Source organism: Arachis stenosperma, chromosome 3, assembly GCF_014773155.1.
Source record: "Arachis stenosperma cultivar V10309 chromosome 3, arast.V10309.gnm1.PFL2, whole genome shotgun sequence".
Classification (NCBI taxonomy): domain Eukaryota; kingdom Viridiplantae; phylum Streptophyta; class Magnoliopsida; order Fabales; family Fabaceae; genus Arachis; species Arachis stenosperma.
In genome coordinates, this window is record NC_080379.1 from 167,811,799 (window position 1) to 167,827,089 (window position 15,291).

General features: G+C 32.6%; 3 protein-coding genes across 3 annotated transcripts; all 3 read right to left on the reverse strand.

Annotated features, from left to right (window-relative positions):
• Positions 1–3,226: 3,226 nt before the first annotated feature.
• On the reverse strand, positions 3,227–4,951 carry LOC130970787 (berberine bridge enzyme-like 26). Its single transcript, XM_057896974.1, has one exon. The coding sequence runs from the start codon at positions 4,913–4,915 to the stop codon at positions 3,329–3,331; it is 1,587 nt and encodes a 528-aa protein (XP_057752957.1). The 5' UTR covers positions 4,916–4,951; the 3' UTR covers positions 3,227–3,328.
• A 3,189-nt stretch (positions 4,952–8,140) lies between these two features.
• Positions 8,141–10,640, reverse strand: LOC130970785 (berberine bridge enzyme-like 18). Its single transcript, XM_057896971.1, has 2 exons — positions 9,880–10,640; positions 8,141–9,295 (listed from the first exon to the last, which is right to left on the reverse strand). The coding sequence occupies exons 1-2, from the start codon at positions 10,547–10,549 to the stop codon at positions 8,328–8,330; spliced, it is 1,638 nt and encodes a 545-aa protein (XP_057752954.1). The 5' UTR covers positions 10,550–10,640; the 3' UTR covers positions 8,141–8,327.
• Positions 10,641–12,083: 1,443 nt separating this feature from the next.
• Positions 12,084–15,227, reverse strand: LOC130970786 (tetrahydroberberine oxidase-like). Its single transcript, XM_057896972.1, has 2 exons — positions 14,963–15,227; positions 12,084–13,598 (listed from the first exon to the last, which is right to left on the reverse strand). Exons 1-2 carry the CDS (start codon positions 15,059–15,061, stop codon positions 12,297–12,299), a joined length of 1,401 nt encoding a protein of 466 aa, XP_057752955.1. The 5' UTR covers positions 15,062–15,227; the 3' UTR covers positions 12,084–12,296.
• Between the last annotated feature and the right edge of the window lie 64 nt (positions 15,228–15,291).

Below are 15,291 nucleotides of genomic sequence, written 5' to 3' on the forward strand. Positions count from 1 at the left end.
CCTTAATCTCCTGATACGTCACATGACAGCCTAGAATATTAAGGTCAGACTCATTGAGAGGCGGAAACTCTTTACAAAGAACGTAGGGGGTTATCATGGGTGTCTTGATACAGGTTGGCAAAAAAAGTAAAGGCATGTTGTTTCAGATCATTCTTTTTTGTGATCCACGAACTATCCTCTTGTTGGAGGGCAATGAATTTATTTCTTCTCCTTCGAATCATAGTATATCCTTGAAAAAATCTTGTATTGCGATCTCCAAATTCAATCCAGTTACTCCTAGATTTTTGGTACCATAACAATTCCTCTGGAGTAAGAATTTCCTTATAATCTTTACACAACTGAAATTTCCTTAAGAGCATGCTGAAATTCATTGACACTAGCTATCCAAGAAGCCTCAACATTCCAGCAGTCCCGAACTATGTTGTCAAAATCCGGGTGAGGTAGTCAAACTGCAACAAAGAAAAAAATGCCTTTTTCGTTTATTGAGCACAGAAATAGAATAAAGCTGAAGGCAGAGAATAGCATGATCAGATTTCAATATAGAAAGATGTTTAAAACAATCATTCGAAAAATTTATTTGCCAATCCAAATTGTCAAGAGTTTTGTCCAGTCTAACTATCAAGTTACCTCTCTTTCAAGCAAAAGGTCATCCAACAAACCCTAGGTCAAGCAGGCCACAGCCAAAAATGCAATCGCTGAAATCAGAGCAAGCGCCAGACTAAATCCTAGTGGCACCGTCCCGCCTCTCATTATCATGGAGGGTGGCATTGAAATTGCCAATCACACATCAGGAATGATTAGTATTTTTTGACAAAAGATGCAAGTTATTCCAAAACAATTTCCTGTTAACCTTTTGGGGGATTCCATATACAGCAATAAGACTATCAACCTTCCAGATACTCAGATCTCAAAAAGTCCAAATACCGCCAAAATGCCCAATAGCATCTTCAACAAAACAATCTTCAAATTCCAATTTATTCCTGACTTCCATACCCCGATCCCCACTAAAGTGAGTTTTGAAGAGAAGCAAAAAATTTGCATCAAATTCACGTCTTAAATCTCTAATAAGAGTAGAAAATAATTTAGAACTAGCACTTTTACAATTCCAACCGATAATATTCATAAAACAAAAAAAGGAGAGAAAGGTTACGGAAAACCTGAAAATCATTGTTGGGCATTCGCCCTTTAATTTGCTTCAGACTACGATCCCAGGAAGAGCTTCCCTCTTTATTCTTGTTTAATGGCGACACCATCATATGAACATCAGGAGATTTGTTTGTTGGTTATTAACTGCCTTCTTCTTCATAGCGCCACCCGAAGAGGAGCTCGCCCCCAACAATTGAGTGGAGAGATCCGTTTTCACAATATGATGCTCCAGCATCTTATTGGACTCCTTTATCACCAAGAAGGCATCGTTCTATTCTTGCTGTAACCGACGCATACTATCAGGCATTACCATTTCCAAAGTTTCCATATCTGGTTCCTACTACGCGATATGAGGGAGGAGACGCATCAGAAATTTCAAGAGTATTAGCTACTTGTAATATACTAATGCAAATTTTGGCTCATCAAAGACTATGTTTGTGTTTGGATTACAGTTTGAAAATGAGAGTTTGTATAAAATTGACTTTGTAAACTTGATTTTGATGAAAAGTAAGTTTGTGTTAACGTAATTTATGTTTGACCATCTTTATATCAAAATGAATTATAATAAAATAAATATTATTTGAATTATACTACTCAAAATCACTTTTAGATAAAAAATTACTAAAAAATATATCAATTTAAGTAATATTTTATATTATCCTATCATTTCACTTTAAATATTTGAATAGATCATATTAATTCATTTTATAAAAAAAATTAAAGTACTATACATTTTATAATGTCAAACAAAAAGAAAATGTTCTATAATTTTTTTAATATCGTTAGTATTCTTTAATTTAGTATTATTTTGTACTATAAATTTTTATTATGTATGGCTCTTTTGTTACTTATAATTCGTATATAATAAAAATGAAAATAAAGCACAATAAGAAGTACAATAAAAACGAAAATTCTTTTATAGAAACATAGTATATAATAATTACAACCAACAATATGTATCATAAATTACAATAAGAAGTAAATAAAATTCGTATGAATAAAATCAAATAAAAAATAAAAGATTTATACACAACATAAATATAGTATAATAAAGATAGAAAAAAATTTATATAAACAAAAAATAATAAAAATATCATAAAAATTAATAAAAATAAGAATTTATATCAACAATAGTTGTCATATGAATAAAAAATACAATAAAAATATAACATCAAAACACTAAAAAAATAACATTAGAATACTAAAAAAATAATATAAAAAATATAATAAAAAACATAAAAATTAAAATATGAAAGAGAGTATTAAAAATAATAAAAAATTAAAATATTTACCTTGGCAGATTGAAACAAATCTAAAAGATTTTGATGAAAAAAAATTAGAACAAAAATAATACATAAATAACTACTGTAAAACTTATACAGTTACTTGCATTTTTTTTATAAAAGAACATAAAGGGTAGAATTTGGTAAAAAAGGAATAAATTTTTCAGCTAATTTCTCCAACAGTAATTAGTTTTTTCTAACGTGAACGCAAAAGTTAAAATTTTTAGCTTTACGCAAACTTACGTTTAGAGGTGAGAGAACTTCTGAATTCAAAATTTTAAAAAGTTACCAAATATAAAAATAAAACGTTCAGGATACTCAAACGGACTTCTCTTTTTTCCAACGTGATCCCAAATATACCAATAGTGTTTGGCTGGGTATTAAGGTTTGTGTGTAATTATCAAATAGGTGTTTTCACTTTTCATTGACATTTGAAATTGATTGGGTACATTTGAGTCTGCTGTGTAGTTAGTAGTTACATTAACTGGTCATACCTCAATTATTAGGACGGCTGTATATGATTGATTTTAAATATTTATTATTCAAACAATTTGCAAGCTTTTATTCAAAGCTATGTGAAGACAAGTATATGCTTCTTTGCAAAAATTATGAAGTCGAACTATAATCTTTAAAATATATAGGCCTGGTTTAACTAATGACAACTTTTCAAAAACATTTGCTATGTTATGTTACTCTTGTATTTTTCTTAAATCATAATTTGACATCTCTTTGTCTGGTTGCAGTCAACAAACAAACTTGTGTAGTTTTAGTATCATTTTTATTTTGCTATTCAACGATTAAGGAACAAAACAGGGTATGCCATTTATTTATGATTATGAAATAATTATGGGTAACTAATCTATTGTATATTCTTTTTTTAGTGGGCACTGATGATACCTCTACAAAGGTGGAATGCTCTGTTCATTCCTGAAAAAATTTTCAGGATCAACTCTAGCCTTCACTTCTACTAGCCGCTTAAAGTTCTGGTTGAAATATTTGAGGCCCCAAAATTGTGCTTCAACATAGCTTGTATTCGGACCATTCACGCCCAAATCAAGGTCTCTGTAATTCAAGTATGCTCGCCTTGGCAACTTTGACACATAAGGCGCTAAGTAATCATAGAGTGTTCTTATCCATTTTATGTACTTAGTTGCATCTTCATTGGAATCCCAACTAACAGAATATTGGATTCCATATAACATATCTTTTCTGTGAGGGAATGGAGTTGCTGATTCTGGAATCTCACTCATTATTCCACCATATGGTGTCAGGATCATGAATTGTGACTCCTCCAAAACCAGCATCTTCCATAACCCTTCTAAACCAGTAGATGAAATCGGTTCTGTTACATAATCAGATTTTGTTTTGAAACTTGATGATGTTATGTTCCTGTTGAGCAAGACCTCCAAGGACTGGTCCACTGAAAAACCTGCAAAATAAAGAACAGATTGAATCCAACTCATCTCAGTGAAGTTGCTTCGCTTCAACCCGAATTCTGCAAAACTTTCCTGCATCAAAGGGAGGAGGTTCTCTGCGGTTCCAAGGTACATTCCCGTGAAAGAAAACACCACAGTTTTATTACCAAGTCGAGAAGCTGAATTGGAAACTCCAAGAACTGCATGAAGAAAGAGTTCTGCAGGAAGCTTTGGAGCAACGGTTTGCCACTTGGTGAAAATCTCAGAACCACCATCATCAAGATTCCTTGAAACCTCAAAGATGGTAACTGTTGATGGAACTTGGACAAGCTTGATCTTCCATGCTGTGATGACACCAAAGCTTGAACCTCCTCCACCTCTTATGGCCCAAAACAGATCTTCCCCCATTGCTCTTCTGTTCAGTATCGTCCCATTAACATTGATTATCTGCGCATCGATCACATTATCAGCTGCTAGGCCATATTTCCTGAAGATGGTGCCAAATCCACCTCCACTCAAGTGTCCTCCAATGCCAATTGTAGCGCAACTCCCAGCAGGGAAGCCATGGACCTTGCTTCTATTCGCAATTGCGTAGTAGAGTTCTCCCAGAGTAGCACCTGATTGAACCCACGCTGTTTCGTCTTCCATGTTAATGGTTATGGACCTGAGGTTGAAAAGGTCAATGATGATGAATGGAACATTAGAGACATAAGAGAGGCCTTCATAGTCATGGCCACCGCTTCGAACTCTGACTTGGAGGTTGCTGTGTTTGGAACATCGCAGTGCTAGTTGGATGTGGAAAAGGTTGTGTGGAGTGACAATGAAGTTTGGTTTTGGGACTGAAGTGGCCAAGAATCTTGAGTTTCTTATAGAAGCATCCAAGATAGGTTCATAAGAAGAACTGGTTTTGGTGAAGACTATTCCTGAACTTGTGTTGGTGTTAACTCCTAGACCGGACTGAAAACATTGAAGGAAATCTTCATGGCTAGCCGAACCTGATGATGATGCAGAGAAAATTGAGATGAAAATTGTGGCAGATAGGAGAACTAAGTTTACAACTGATCTAGTCATTTTGGTTTTCCTTCCTACCTTACCAATGCATTGCAACTCTCCTATTTATATAACCGTAATCCTATGGAAACAATAAAAAATTAATTACGTTAGATGAATAATGAGAGATGCGAATAAGGAGTTGCATTTCAGGTTCACTAAAACAAACATTATATCTAATTAATTCAAAATCTATTTATGTTATTTAAAAAAATAACGTTTTCCTATATTTTTTATTTAAAAATCAACAATATTTATTAATTTTAATAATAATTAATAAATATTAAATAAAATAAATTTAGGTGCAACTCATGGACTGTTCATTTAACGTTTACTAAAGAAATCGAATAATCATGGTTATCATTTGGACTAAGAGTTGTGTTGGAAAATTATTATTATTATTGACGTCAAACTCCCTCAATAAAATAGTTTCAGATCGTCTGAATAATAGGAAAGAAAATCCGTAGCATTAACTTCTTCTGCCCAACCCTATTTTTGTTGTCTTCTTATTCCTATATCAGTTGAGCTTGGCTTTTTAATTTCATCGGTTCATTGCATCCCGCCAAACTATAAACTTTTTAATTAAATGGATGTAATCACAATTATTAACAGAAATGACTGCTTAAAATATGATTTGTTACGGACTTAAATATTTATTTAAAATTAATAATTTCGTGTTTATTAGGATCATAAAATACGTGGCGCTCTAAGATTAAGATTACCTAACAATTTTTGGTCAACGAAAGTGATAAAGTCTAATGAGAACATTTGAGTTTAACCAATAATCGGGTTAACTTGGGAAGGTAAAACGCCTTATTTCCACCATCTCTACTTAATAAAATTCTAATTAAGAATTGAGAATAGTCAATATTGAAGTCCTAAGAAGGTTTCTGTTGCAGAACAACTTGGTTATGTGGTGATTAGTGATTTGTTGCTTCTCCCTGTAAAGGTCCCGAAATGTGTCATTGTGGCTTGCACAATTCTATGTATAATTTGATCCAATAATCTTTCGTTTTCGTGCTTTTGTAGATTTGCGATCATTTTTGGACAGGCCCGTAATTAACAAATTAAAGTTCTAAATGTAAATGTAAAAGGCCGCATTATATATCCGATATATCATTAGTTTATTAATTATATATTCATAAAGAAAATGGAATCAAATTTGAATACACCAACTCGCAAGATTGGAATTCTTTAATTAGATATGTTTGAAAATAAACCCGACTAAGCACGCACCTACATATGACTGTGTGTATAAGTCTAACCTATGAACGAGGGACATTTTGTTGAGTTATCGTATTTGTGTGTTAGATATATTTTAAACACAATATTTATCGATATCGTTTGACATGTGTGTTTGTTGTGTCTATTTGTATTTTAATAAAAAATAAATTTTTTTTCTGAACACGTCTGGACACACCTAAATATCATCACGTGTCAGCGTGTTCAGTCTTATTTTTAATATATATTTTTAAAATAAGTTTAGATATAGTATATATTATTATTTATTAAAATAAAAAAATATTTTAAATACTTGATATAACTAAAATAAAACATAAAAAATTTAATTTATATTTTAATATTAATAAAATATCAAAATATTATTACAATTTATCTAAAAAATACTTTATATTTTATATGTATATACGTGTCTCCTTATCATATAAAATTTTAAAATTCACGTATTGTCATATTTTATATCGTGTCGTATTCCCTGTTCGTATTAGAATCTATACATCATAAAGTATAACTATAGAAGAGGCAAGACCATTAGTCATCAAAGTGTGTATTTAGCTTTGTAAACGCTATAAATCGTGAAAGTCAACATAATTGTGCATCCAAAAATGAGTAGGGGCCACCAAAACGTATATTGTCATTAAAAAATTGTTATTATTTTCTAATTCAATTTTAAAACAACAAAATAAAAAATTAACCATCGAATTGGCTTACACTTTTGAGGTAGCATAAGAATACATTTATTTATTCACAAAACACTCCAAAAATTCTCTCCAATAAAAGCGCGCGCACACGTGTATGTATATATATAATCAGGTTAGATATACAAAAATTAATGATTAATATAAAATATATATCATAATATATAAAAAATATTAAATAATATATATTTATATATAAATATGTAATAACTAATTTTAAATATAAATAACATATAAGTCTTAGATTAATTAAAAATATTAAAATATCTTTGATTTTCTAAAATTATGAGATATTTAAATTTTTTTATCCAAATTATTAAAATTTTTTTAAGAGACTGATTTATTTTTATATATATATTTTGAATGATTTTGGATAAAAAAAATTTAAATGTCTCGTATTTTAAAAAATAAGAGATATTTTTATATTTTTAATTAATAATTAATTTATTTATTTTTAAAATAAAAAATTAATGACCTATTTATCGTTTACTCATATTTTTATATAGATATCACAGATTTGGTTTTCAGTTGCAGAGTTAAGTTATTTATTTGAAAAAGAGATAATAAAACCAATAGAAAACGTACCACATTAATTTTCAGAAGATAGAAAACAAATTATATGTTAGCTATATATGGGCACAAGTACGTAGTGATCATCAACGTAAGTACGTAACAACCTTGATACACATACATATCCAACGTAACTTTCTCGATGATCATCACTAACCTCTGTCCTCAGATCTCTTCTGATTCTTCACTCACCATGAAAATGAAAGAAAATTATTACTCAGACATTCTCATCATCATCCTATGTACCTTCCAATCCACATTGATCATTTACTTAGTGCTACCTTACATCTGGATATGGTCAAAACCTGCCGACCCAAACAACCTAATTTAAAATGGGTATTAATAACTGGTAATTAAAATAATAAAATTTTGTACTTAACATTAACTTTTTTTATTACTATCTATTGTATTAATAGGTAATTATGTAATTCTAAAGTTGTCATATTATTAAAAAGATTAGGTTGATCTATTAGTTAATTCACTAGTTTGATTAAACAAGTGTCGAAAGTTTAAGTCTCACTTTATACATATAGCAATTCATTAGTCAGTAACAAACTCGTAAACAAAACTCCAATAATATACCACAGATTAATTCTTAACTAATGAGTTGGGAGAAAGATAGTCTAAATTTTTATTTGGAGCTCATATAATGATAACTTAAATAATTTATTTATAGTAAAAGAAGTCCTTGCAATAATTAATCATTTTAAGGCCGCAACTTTGGTGAGTTATATCTATACACAGATAAAAAATATTTTTTATCCTCATTCGGTCGGCCTTTCTACAATTTCTTTTTCAACAACAATAGCACTAATAATAACAATAATATATTACCGAATTACGATACATAGCACAAGAACGTTAACTTAACAAATTAAAGCAGCTACTTACTTTTTATTACATCCTATATTCCTATAAAGATTTCTCTATTTGCGTCCCAGAGGCAAAAGAGAAGGTATACTTTGTTCATTTCTAAAGAAGTTAAGAGGATAAACCTTGGTCTTCACATGTACCAATCTATTGAAATTATTCTTGAAATACTTAAGACCCCAAACGCTAGCTTTCTTATAACTTGTGTAGCCATTTTTGTTATTGACCCCAATGTCAAGGTCTCTATAATTGACATATGCAGCTCTAGGGGACTTTGACACAAAAGGTTCCATGTAACTATAAACCCTTCTAATCCAATTCATATGCCTTTCTGCCACGTCATTCCCCTCCTCTACCCAATACACTATATGCTGAATCTTACATATGTTCCCAGCTCTATGTGGGAACGGAATCTCAGATTCTGGAATCTCATCCATTCTTCCCCCGTATGGATTGAATATCATGAGTGCATATTGTGCCTCATCTTCATAAAACAGAGGCCACAAACCTTCTACACCTGACTCAGGAATTGGAACCGTCACATAATCTGATTTCCCTTTGAAATAAAACACAGAAGATTGAGTTCTGTTCAGCAACACTTGAGGGGATTCATTGATTGAGAAACCACCCAGGTAAAGCACTGATTGGATCCAACTCATCTCAGAGCAATCTTGTTTAAGCAAACCCAATTCAGGGAAGCGTTCTTGCACCAGTGGAATGAGTTCATCCACAGTTCCAAGAAACATGGATTCAAATGTGGCTTGTACTGTTAAACTCCCTTGTTTATTACTTGATGATGATGAGTTCAGTCTCTGCAAGATGATCCTGATGGTTAGGTTGTCGTCTAGTTTATTTGCCACAAGGTGCCACTTATGAACAAGCTCAGTTGCGTTTTGTTCTAGAGTCCTTGCAACTCTGAACACTGTTACAGTTGATGGAACCGTAACTAGCTTTATCTTCCATGAAATTATTACTCCAAAGCTTGCTCCACCGCCACCTCTAATGGCCCAAAAGAGATCCTCACCTGCGTTTGTTAAATATTTGTATTATTTTTTTATATAAAATAATTTTACATGTGCATTTCTAACCACAGATAATCCAACATTATATTTTATCTTATAATTTTAAACACTAATATTAAAAAATAATAAATTTAAATTGACTCTAACATTTTTTGTAAAATATTTTATACTTTTGATATATCAAAACTAAACTCATAAAATACAATTTTTTTTATCTTCTCTAAACAATCACTTTTAGGTTTTAATATCAAAAGTGAAAAGTAAGAGATGTGTATATAAAACTAGTGCTTGAAATATTACTCGACAATAAAGTGATTTGACAATTTCATCAAAGAGAGAATATATTATATAAAAGTTTAATTTTGATTTATTGATAAACAATATAAAATCAAGTATTTAATATATTTGTCTCTTTGAATTATCATTCACATGTGTGGTGTAAAAGATGATTACTCAATTATTTAATAAAAAATTATATTTTTATTAAGTTGCTTCGTAATTAAATACATATAAAATCAAAATTAAATTCATTAAATAAATGACAAGATGTTGCATTATAGTTAAATGAAAAAAAAAAAAAACTCACCCATGGCTTCCCTGTCAAGTAATCTACCATTGACATCAATAATGTGAGCATCGATGATGTTATCAGCAGCGAGGCCGTATTTACGCATCAAGAATCCATAGCCACCGCCACTGAATTGCCCACCAACTCCTACGGTGGAGCACACGGCGGCGGGAAATCCTAGGGTTTTGCTTTTTTGGCTGATTGCGTAGTAAAGTTGACCAATAGTTGCACCAGCTTGGACCCATGCAGTACGGTTATCTGCGTCCACGTGGATCTCACTCAAGTTGATGAGGTCAATGATGACGAACGGAACTTCTGAAACGTATGAGAGGCCTTCATAGTCATGGCCGCCGCTTCGAGTTCTAATCTGCATGCCATGGCGTTTCGAACATATGATTGTGGCTTGGATTTGGGATATTTCTGAGGGTGTTACGATTACAAGGGGCTTTGATGTTGTGTTCGTTTCGAATCTCAGGTTTTGAATGGAGAATTGGAGTACGGATGAGTAGGATGAGTTGGATTTGGTGTAAACAAGCTTAGATGTTGATGTTGAATTATTCGAATATTGATAAAGGCATTTAACCAAGTTTTCGTTATTGTTAGTATCATCATCAAGTGTGCTTGCTGATGAACATGTTAAGGATAAAGAGAACAGAAGAACAATGAAATACCAACTTATAGATTTCATTATATTTTGTGTTGAGAATACTATTGTGTGCTTTGTATATGAGTATCAGATTTATATAATAGTCAAGACTGGCTAATTTAATTTGATACGTACCCAAAAGTGTGAATGAAGATTTATTTTTTGATATGATATTGAAGTTCAACACTACCTAAAAATAACATTATAATCAAAGTGTTAATATAAGAATAAAAGAGATTAAAAATCAATTTTGATCATATGCAGTGGGAGACAATTCAATCATGTAAAAGTAGACAGATGGTTATTTTGAAAAATATATAGAATCCTCAAACTTGTTGAAAATTTGTTTAGACAAGTCTTAGCTTGAACAATAAAAATGTATATTTATTTCTATGGATAATATATATCTAAAGAAGCTTCAACTTAACAAACGCTACAATCAACTTATACCTCGCTCACACGCAAACTACTTGTTTAGACTTTAGACAAGTCGTGTAATTGAATACTCTTTGCAAATTAAAAACTTAAGGATGTATGACTAACTGGTATGTTTACTGAGGCTTATCACTTTTGAAGGAGCTTATCACTTTTGAAATTTGAAGGCAGGATCTACCTCAGATAGGACTACAACAAAGTATGGTTCATAGTTGTTTGTCTTTATTCAGTATTCAAGATTCCATTATTTAGTGTAAACTTCTTGGAATTATTATAGTATTGTCCAATCAAATTCTTCTACGTGTGAAAGTCAACTATGCTGATTGACATCCTGAAATAAAATTCAACCAATAAATAAATATCGTGCGTTGAATTTGAATTTAGTGTAATTGTGTCTTTTTAAATCAAAATCCTTCTGTCAGTTTTGTGACAAATATTGTAACAATTGAAAAGTCGTTGTGTAGAGTATACATTTTGTTTCTTAAGATTTTGAAAAATTTTAAAAATATTTTTTATGTTTATTTTAATTTCATCTTTAATGTTTTAATCTTTAAAGTTTTTTTATAATCAACATATAGTCTATATTGTTGAGGCGATATAAGACATGTCTTTTTTGTTCTTTTATAATTTACATTTTCAAAAAAAAGAAACATCTAAGTTTTAAAACATTTAGAACTCTAGAGCATCTATGATTCACATATGAGATAGTCTTTCTTATATTTACATTTAAAACGTTTATAATAGCAAATTCAATATGAGATTGTCTGTCTTATATGATTCACACATCCCGTGTGCACTTATCAATTATACTGAGCAACATAATGGCAATAAGTTTTCTCTGTTTTAGACCTTCCAACCTAACAAATTGCATATAATTGTTAGTAGTTGTTCATAATTATCTTAAGCTTTTCCTCTCTTTCTTCTAAGTAGGAGTTTATGCGCCCTCAAAATTGTTGAAGAAAGCCGGATCACAATGTTTTTCCAGAATCATCACCAACTTGTAAGTAATGATTATCTGCATAACCATTTTATGATCACGGCTAAGAAGCTAATTTGCGATTTCAATTAAGAGTTAGCACTGCCAGAATATTCCCAAGCTCTTCCACTCATTTTGATTCAGGATAAGAAAAATTTAGGACACAGTAAACATATTTTTTCTTTTTTATAAATAACCATCTTGAAGCTCTCAAGGACCTCATGCAAAATATATATTAGGCATTGAAGTAGCCTCTGAAATAATATTGTTATGGAAGAAGGACACCCTCCATACACTGATACACAGAAGCAAATGAATAAAGCAGCTTATTTGATTATATATGCTGCTGACATTCCAAGATTTTAGATCTTACATTATCTATTTGTGACTCTTTGACACGAGTGAAGGTATACTCTGTTCATACCTGAAGAAATTAAGAGGATCAACCTTGGTCTTCACATGTGCCAACCTATTGAAGTTGTTCTTGAAATACTTCTCACCCCAAACGCTAGCTTGCTTATAGCTTGTGTAGCCATTAATGTTATTGACCCCAATATCAAGATCTCTATAGTTGACATATGCAGCTCTAGGGGACTTTGAAACAAGCGGTTCCATATAGCTATATAGCCTTCTAAGCCAATGGATGTTCCTTTGTGCAGCTTCATCCCCTTCTTCCTGCCAAAAAACTAGGTAAAGAACTAAGCACAAGTTTCCAGATCTGTGTGGAAATGGAAGTTCAGACTCAGAAATCTCATCCATTCTGCCCCCAAAAGGAAACAATTGCATAAATACACCTTTGCCCTCATCTTCATTGAACAGTGACCATATTCCGTCTAACCCATCTTCAGGAATGGGATGTCTCAAATAGTCAGATTTTGCTTTATAAGTAGTTTGCACTGAAGTTGGATTTCTTTGCAGCAAATAACCAAGGGATCGAGCAACTCTAGTCATGAAGACGACCGATTCGATCCAGCTCATCTCGGTATAATCTTCCTTGACCAAACCCAATTCTGGGAAGCTTTCTTGCATCAGGGGAATGAGCTGATCCTTACCTCCAAGAAACACGGCTTCAAATGTGGCTTGTGTTGTTAACTCTCCCTTTTTACTTGAATTCACCCTTTGCAATATGAGATTAATGGTTATGTCCTCATGAATTTTACTTGCCACAAGCTGCCACTTAAGAATAAGCTTAGTTGCATTCTGTTCCAAGGTTCTTTTAACTCTGAATACTGTTACGGTTGATGGAACTGAAACTAGTTTGACCTTCCATGCTAGGATGACTCCAAAGCTTGCTCCACCACCACCTCTAATGGCCCAGAAAAGGTCCTCACCCATAGCTTTTCTGTCAAGAAGCCTTCCCTTCACATCAATCATGTGAGCATCAACTATGTTATCAGCAGCAAGGCCATATTTACGGATCAAGAATCCATAGCCACCGCCACTGAAGTGTCCACCAACTCCTACAGAGGGGCATACACCCGCTGGAAAAGCCAGAGTTTTGCTTTTCTCATTGATTCTATAATAAAGTTCACCTATAGTCGCCCCGGCTTGAACCCATGCAGTTCTTTTTTCTACGTCCACCTCAATTTTTTTGTACTTTATGAGATCAATGACAACAAATGGAACTCGAGAAGTATAGGAGATTCCCTCAAAGTCATGGCCACCACTTCGGGTTCGAATCTGCAAGCCATGGCGTCGGGCACAAATTATGGTGGCTTGAACATGGGAAGCATGCCGGGGTGTCACAATGACAAGGGGTTTAGGGGTTGTTTTGGTGGCAAATCTATGGTTGTGAACAGAATACTTGAGTACAGATGAATAGGAGGAATTGGTTTTGGTGTAGACAAGCTTAAAGATTGATGCGGAGTTATGAAGTTGAAGACACTGAAGGAAGTCTTCTTCAGTATGAGACACACAAGACACGAATGAAAATAAAAGGACAATTATGACAACAGTAAAATGTGGTCTTGGGTCCTTCATTTTTGTTGGTGTCTGTGCACCAGAGTTATTGCAAATTCAGAAACACCACTCTACTGCTTTTTAAATTGACTGCTTTGTCCCAAAATTTAGCACTATTATCAGATGAATTTTTCTAATAAGAAAAGTGAGCAACACAAATTATCACGTGTTATATAAACACAAATGACCTCTAATACCGCTTTTTACATGACATTATGAAATCCTGTTACCTGATCAAACAATATACTTGCTTCTTTTTCTATTTTTAATTTTCCATCAGCTTTTGTTTATGACACACTTATGATTCCTGTGAAGGGACATTGAGAGCTTCCTTGACTGCACTATGGAGTTAGTGGTTTTCTTTCCTCTCTGCCATTCTTACGAAATTACCGTCCAAAATGTGTAGATAAATAAAGTTAATGATAGCTAATGCATAGTTATATACTAGCACAACTGCGAATAGGATTGGGTAAGCATAATTGTATAGGCAGCTAATAATTAAGAACTTGAACAGTTCTCAGAACTTATAAATTTCAATTATTTGGTAGAAAGCTATATGCATTATTTAGTCACGTTCATCACGATGTTGGATCCAGCATCAGCATGATGCTGAAGAGTTATTAGGAGCAAAATTTGTACACCACTAAGCAGAAAAGATTTATATAATTAACAGCGAATGAGTGGCATTAATCGATGAAGGGGTAGATAATTAGAGAGAGGATAAACACAAACTACCCCACACTGCGGAATCCAGCCAACAGAGTTGGTTAACGTACCTTATCTGCTTATCAAGAATCAAATTGGGCCAATCCAAAATGATGGCAAAAGAGAAAATAAAGAGTAGTGTGGCCTTGAGTGGGGGAAGAATGTGCCCACTGTGAACAAGGAAAAGAATAAAAATAAATAATCTAACCATGATAATGTGGGAGTTGGAACTGTTATTCAAATGGAGTGTATTTTTATCCTTTAGTGATCTTTTCAGGTGTTAATTTTTACCTTGTTCCTTTGGTTTTCGGACTTTATGATCTACTATCTTCGGCTTCTCTTACATCTCTTAGCTATCAAGGGGGAAAAAGAATGAATACCTTCCATGAATTCATCCAAGTAGCTATTTTCCTGAATTTCTTCACCCCAAACTGCTCAGCCACCCAACTTTCACAGCTGCAAGATTTCATCTGCAACATAAATCTACATCAGAAACTTCGATTCATTCATTAACAACACAAATGTCAGACAAGTGTAGCAAGTCTTGCTCATACAAAAGTGAAACATAAAGATGATAAAGTTAACACAAACGATATTGTTATCCTTTAGTGACTGAAACCGAAAAAAAAAAAACATAGCCCTCAATAAATTTTGAATTAGGACTTATTAATCTGAGAATTTCACAAAGAATATGTAATATGGAGTATAG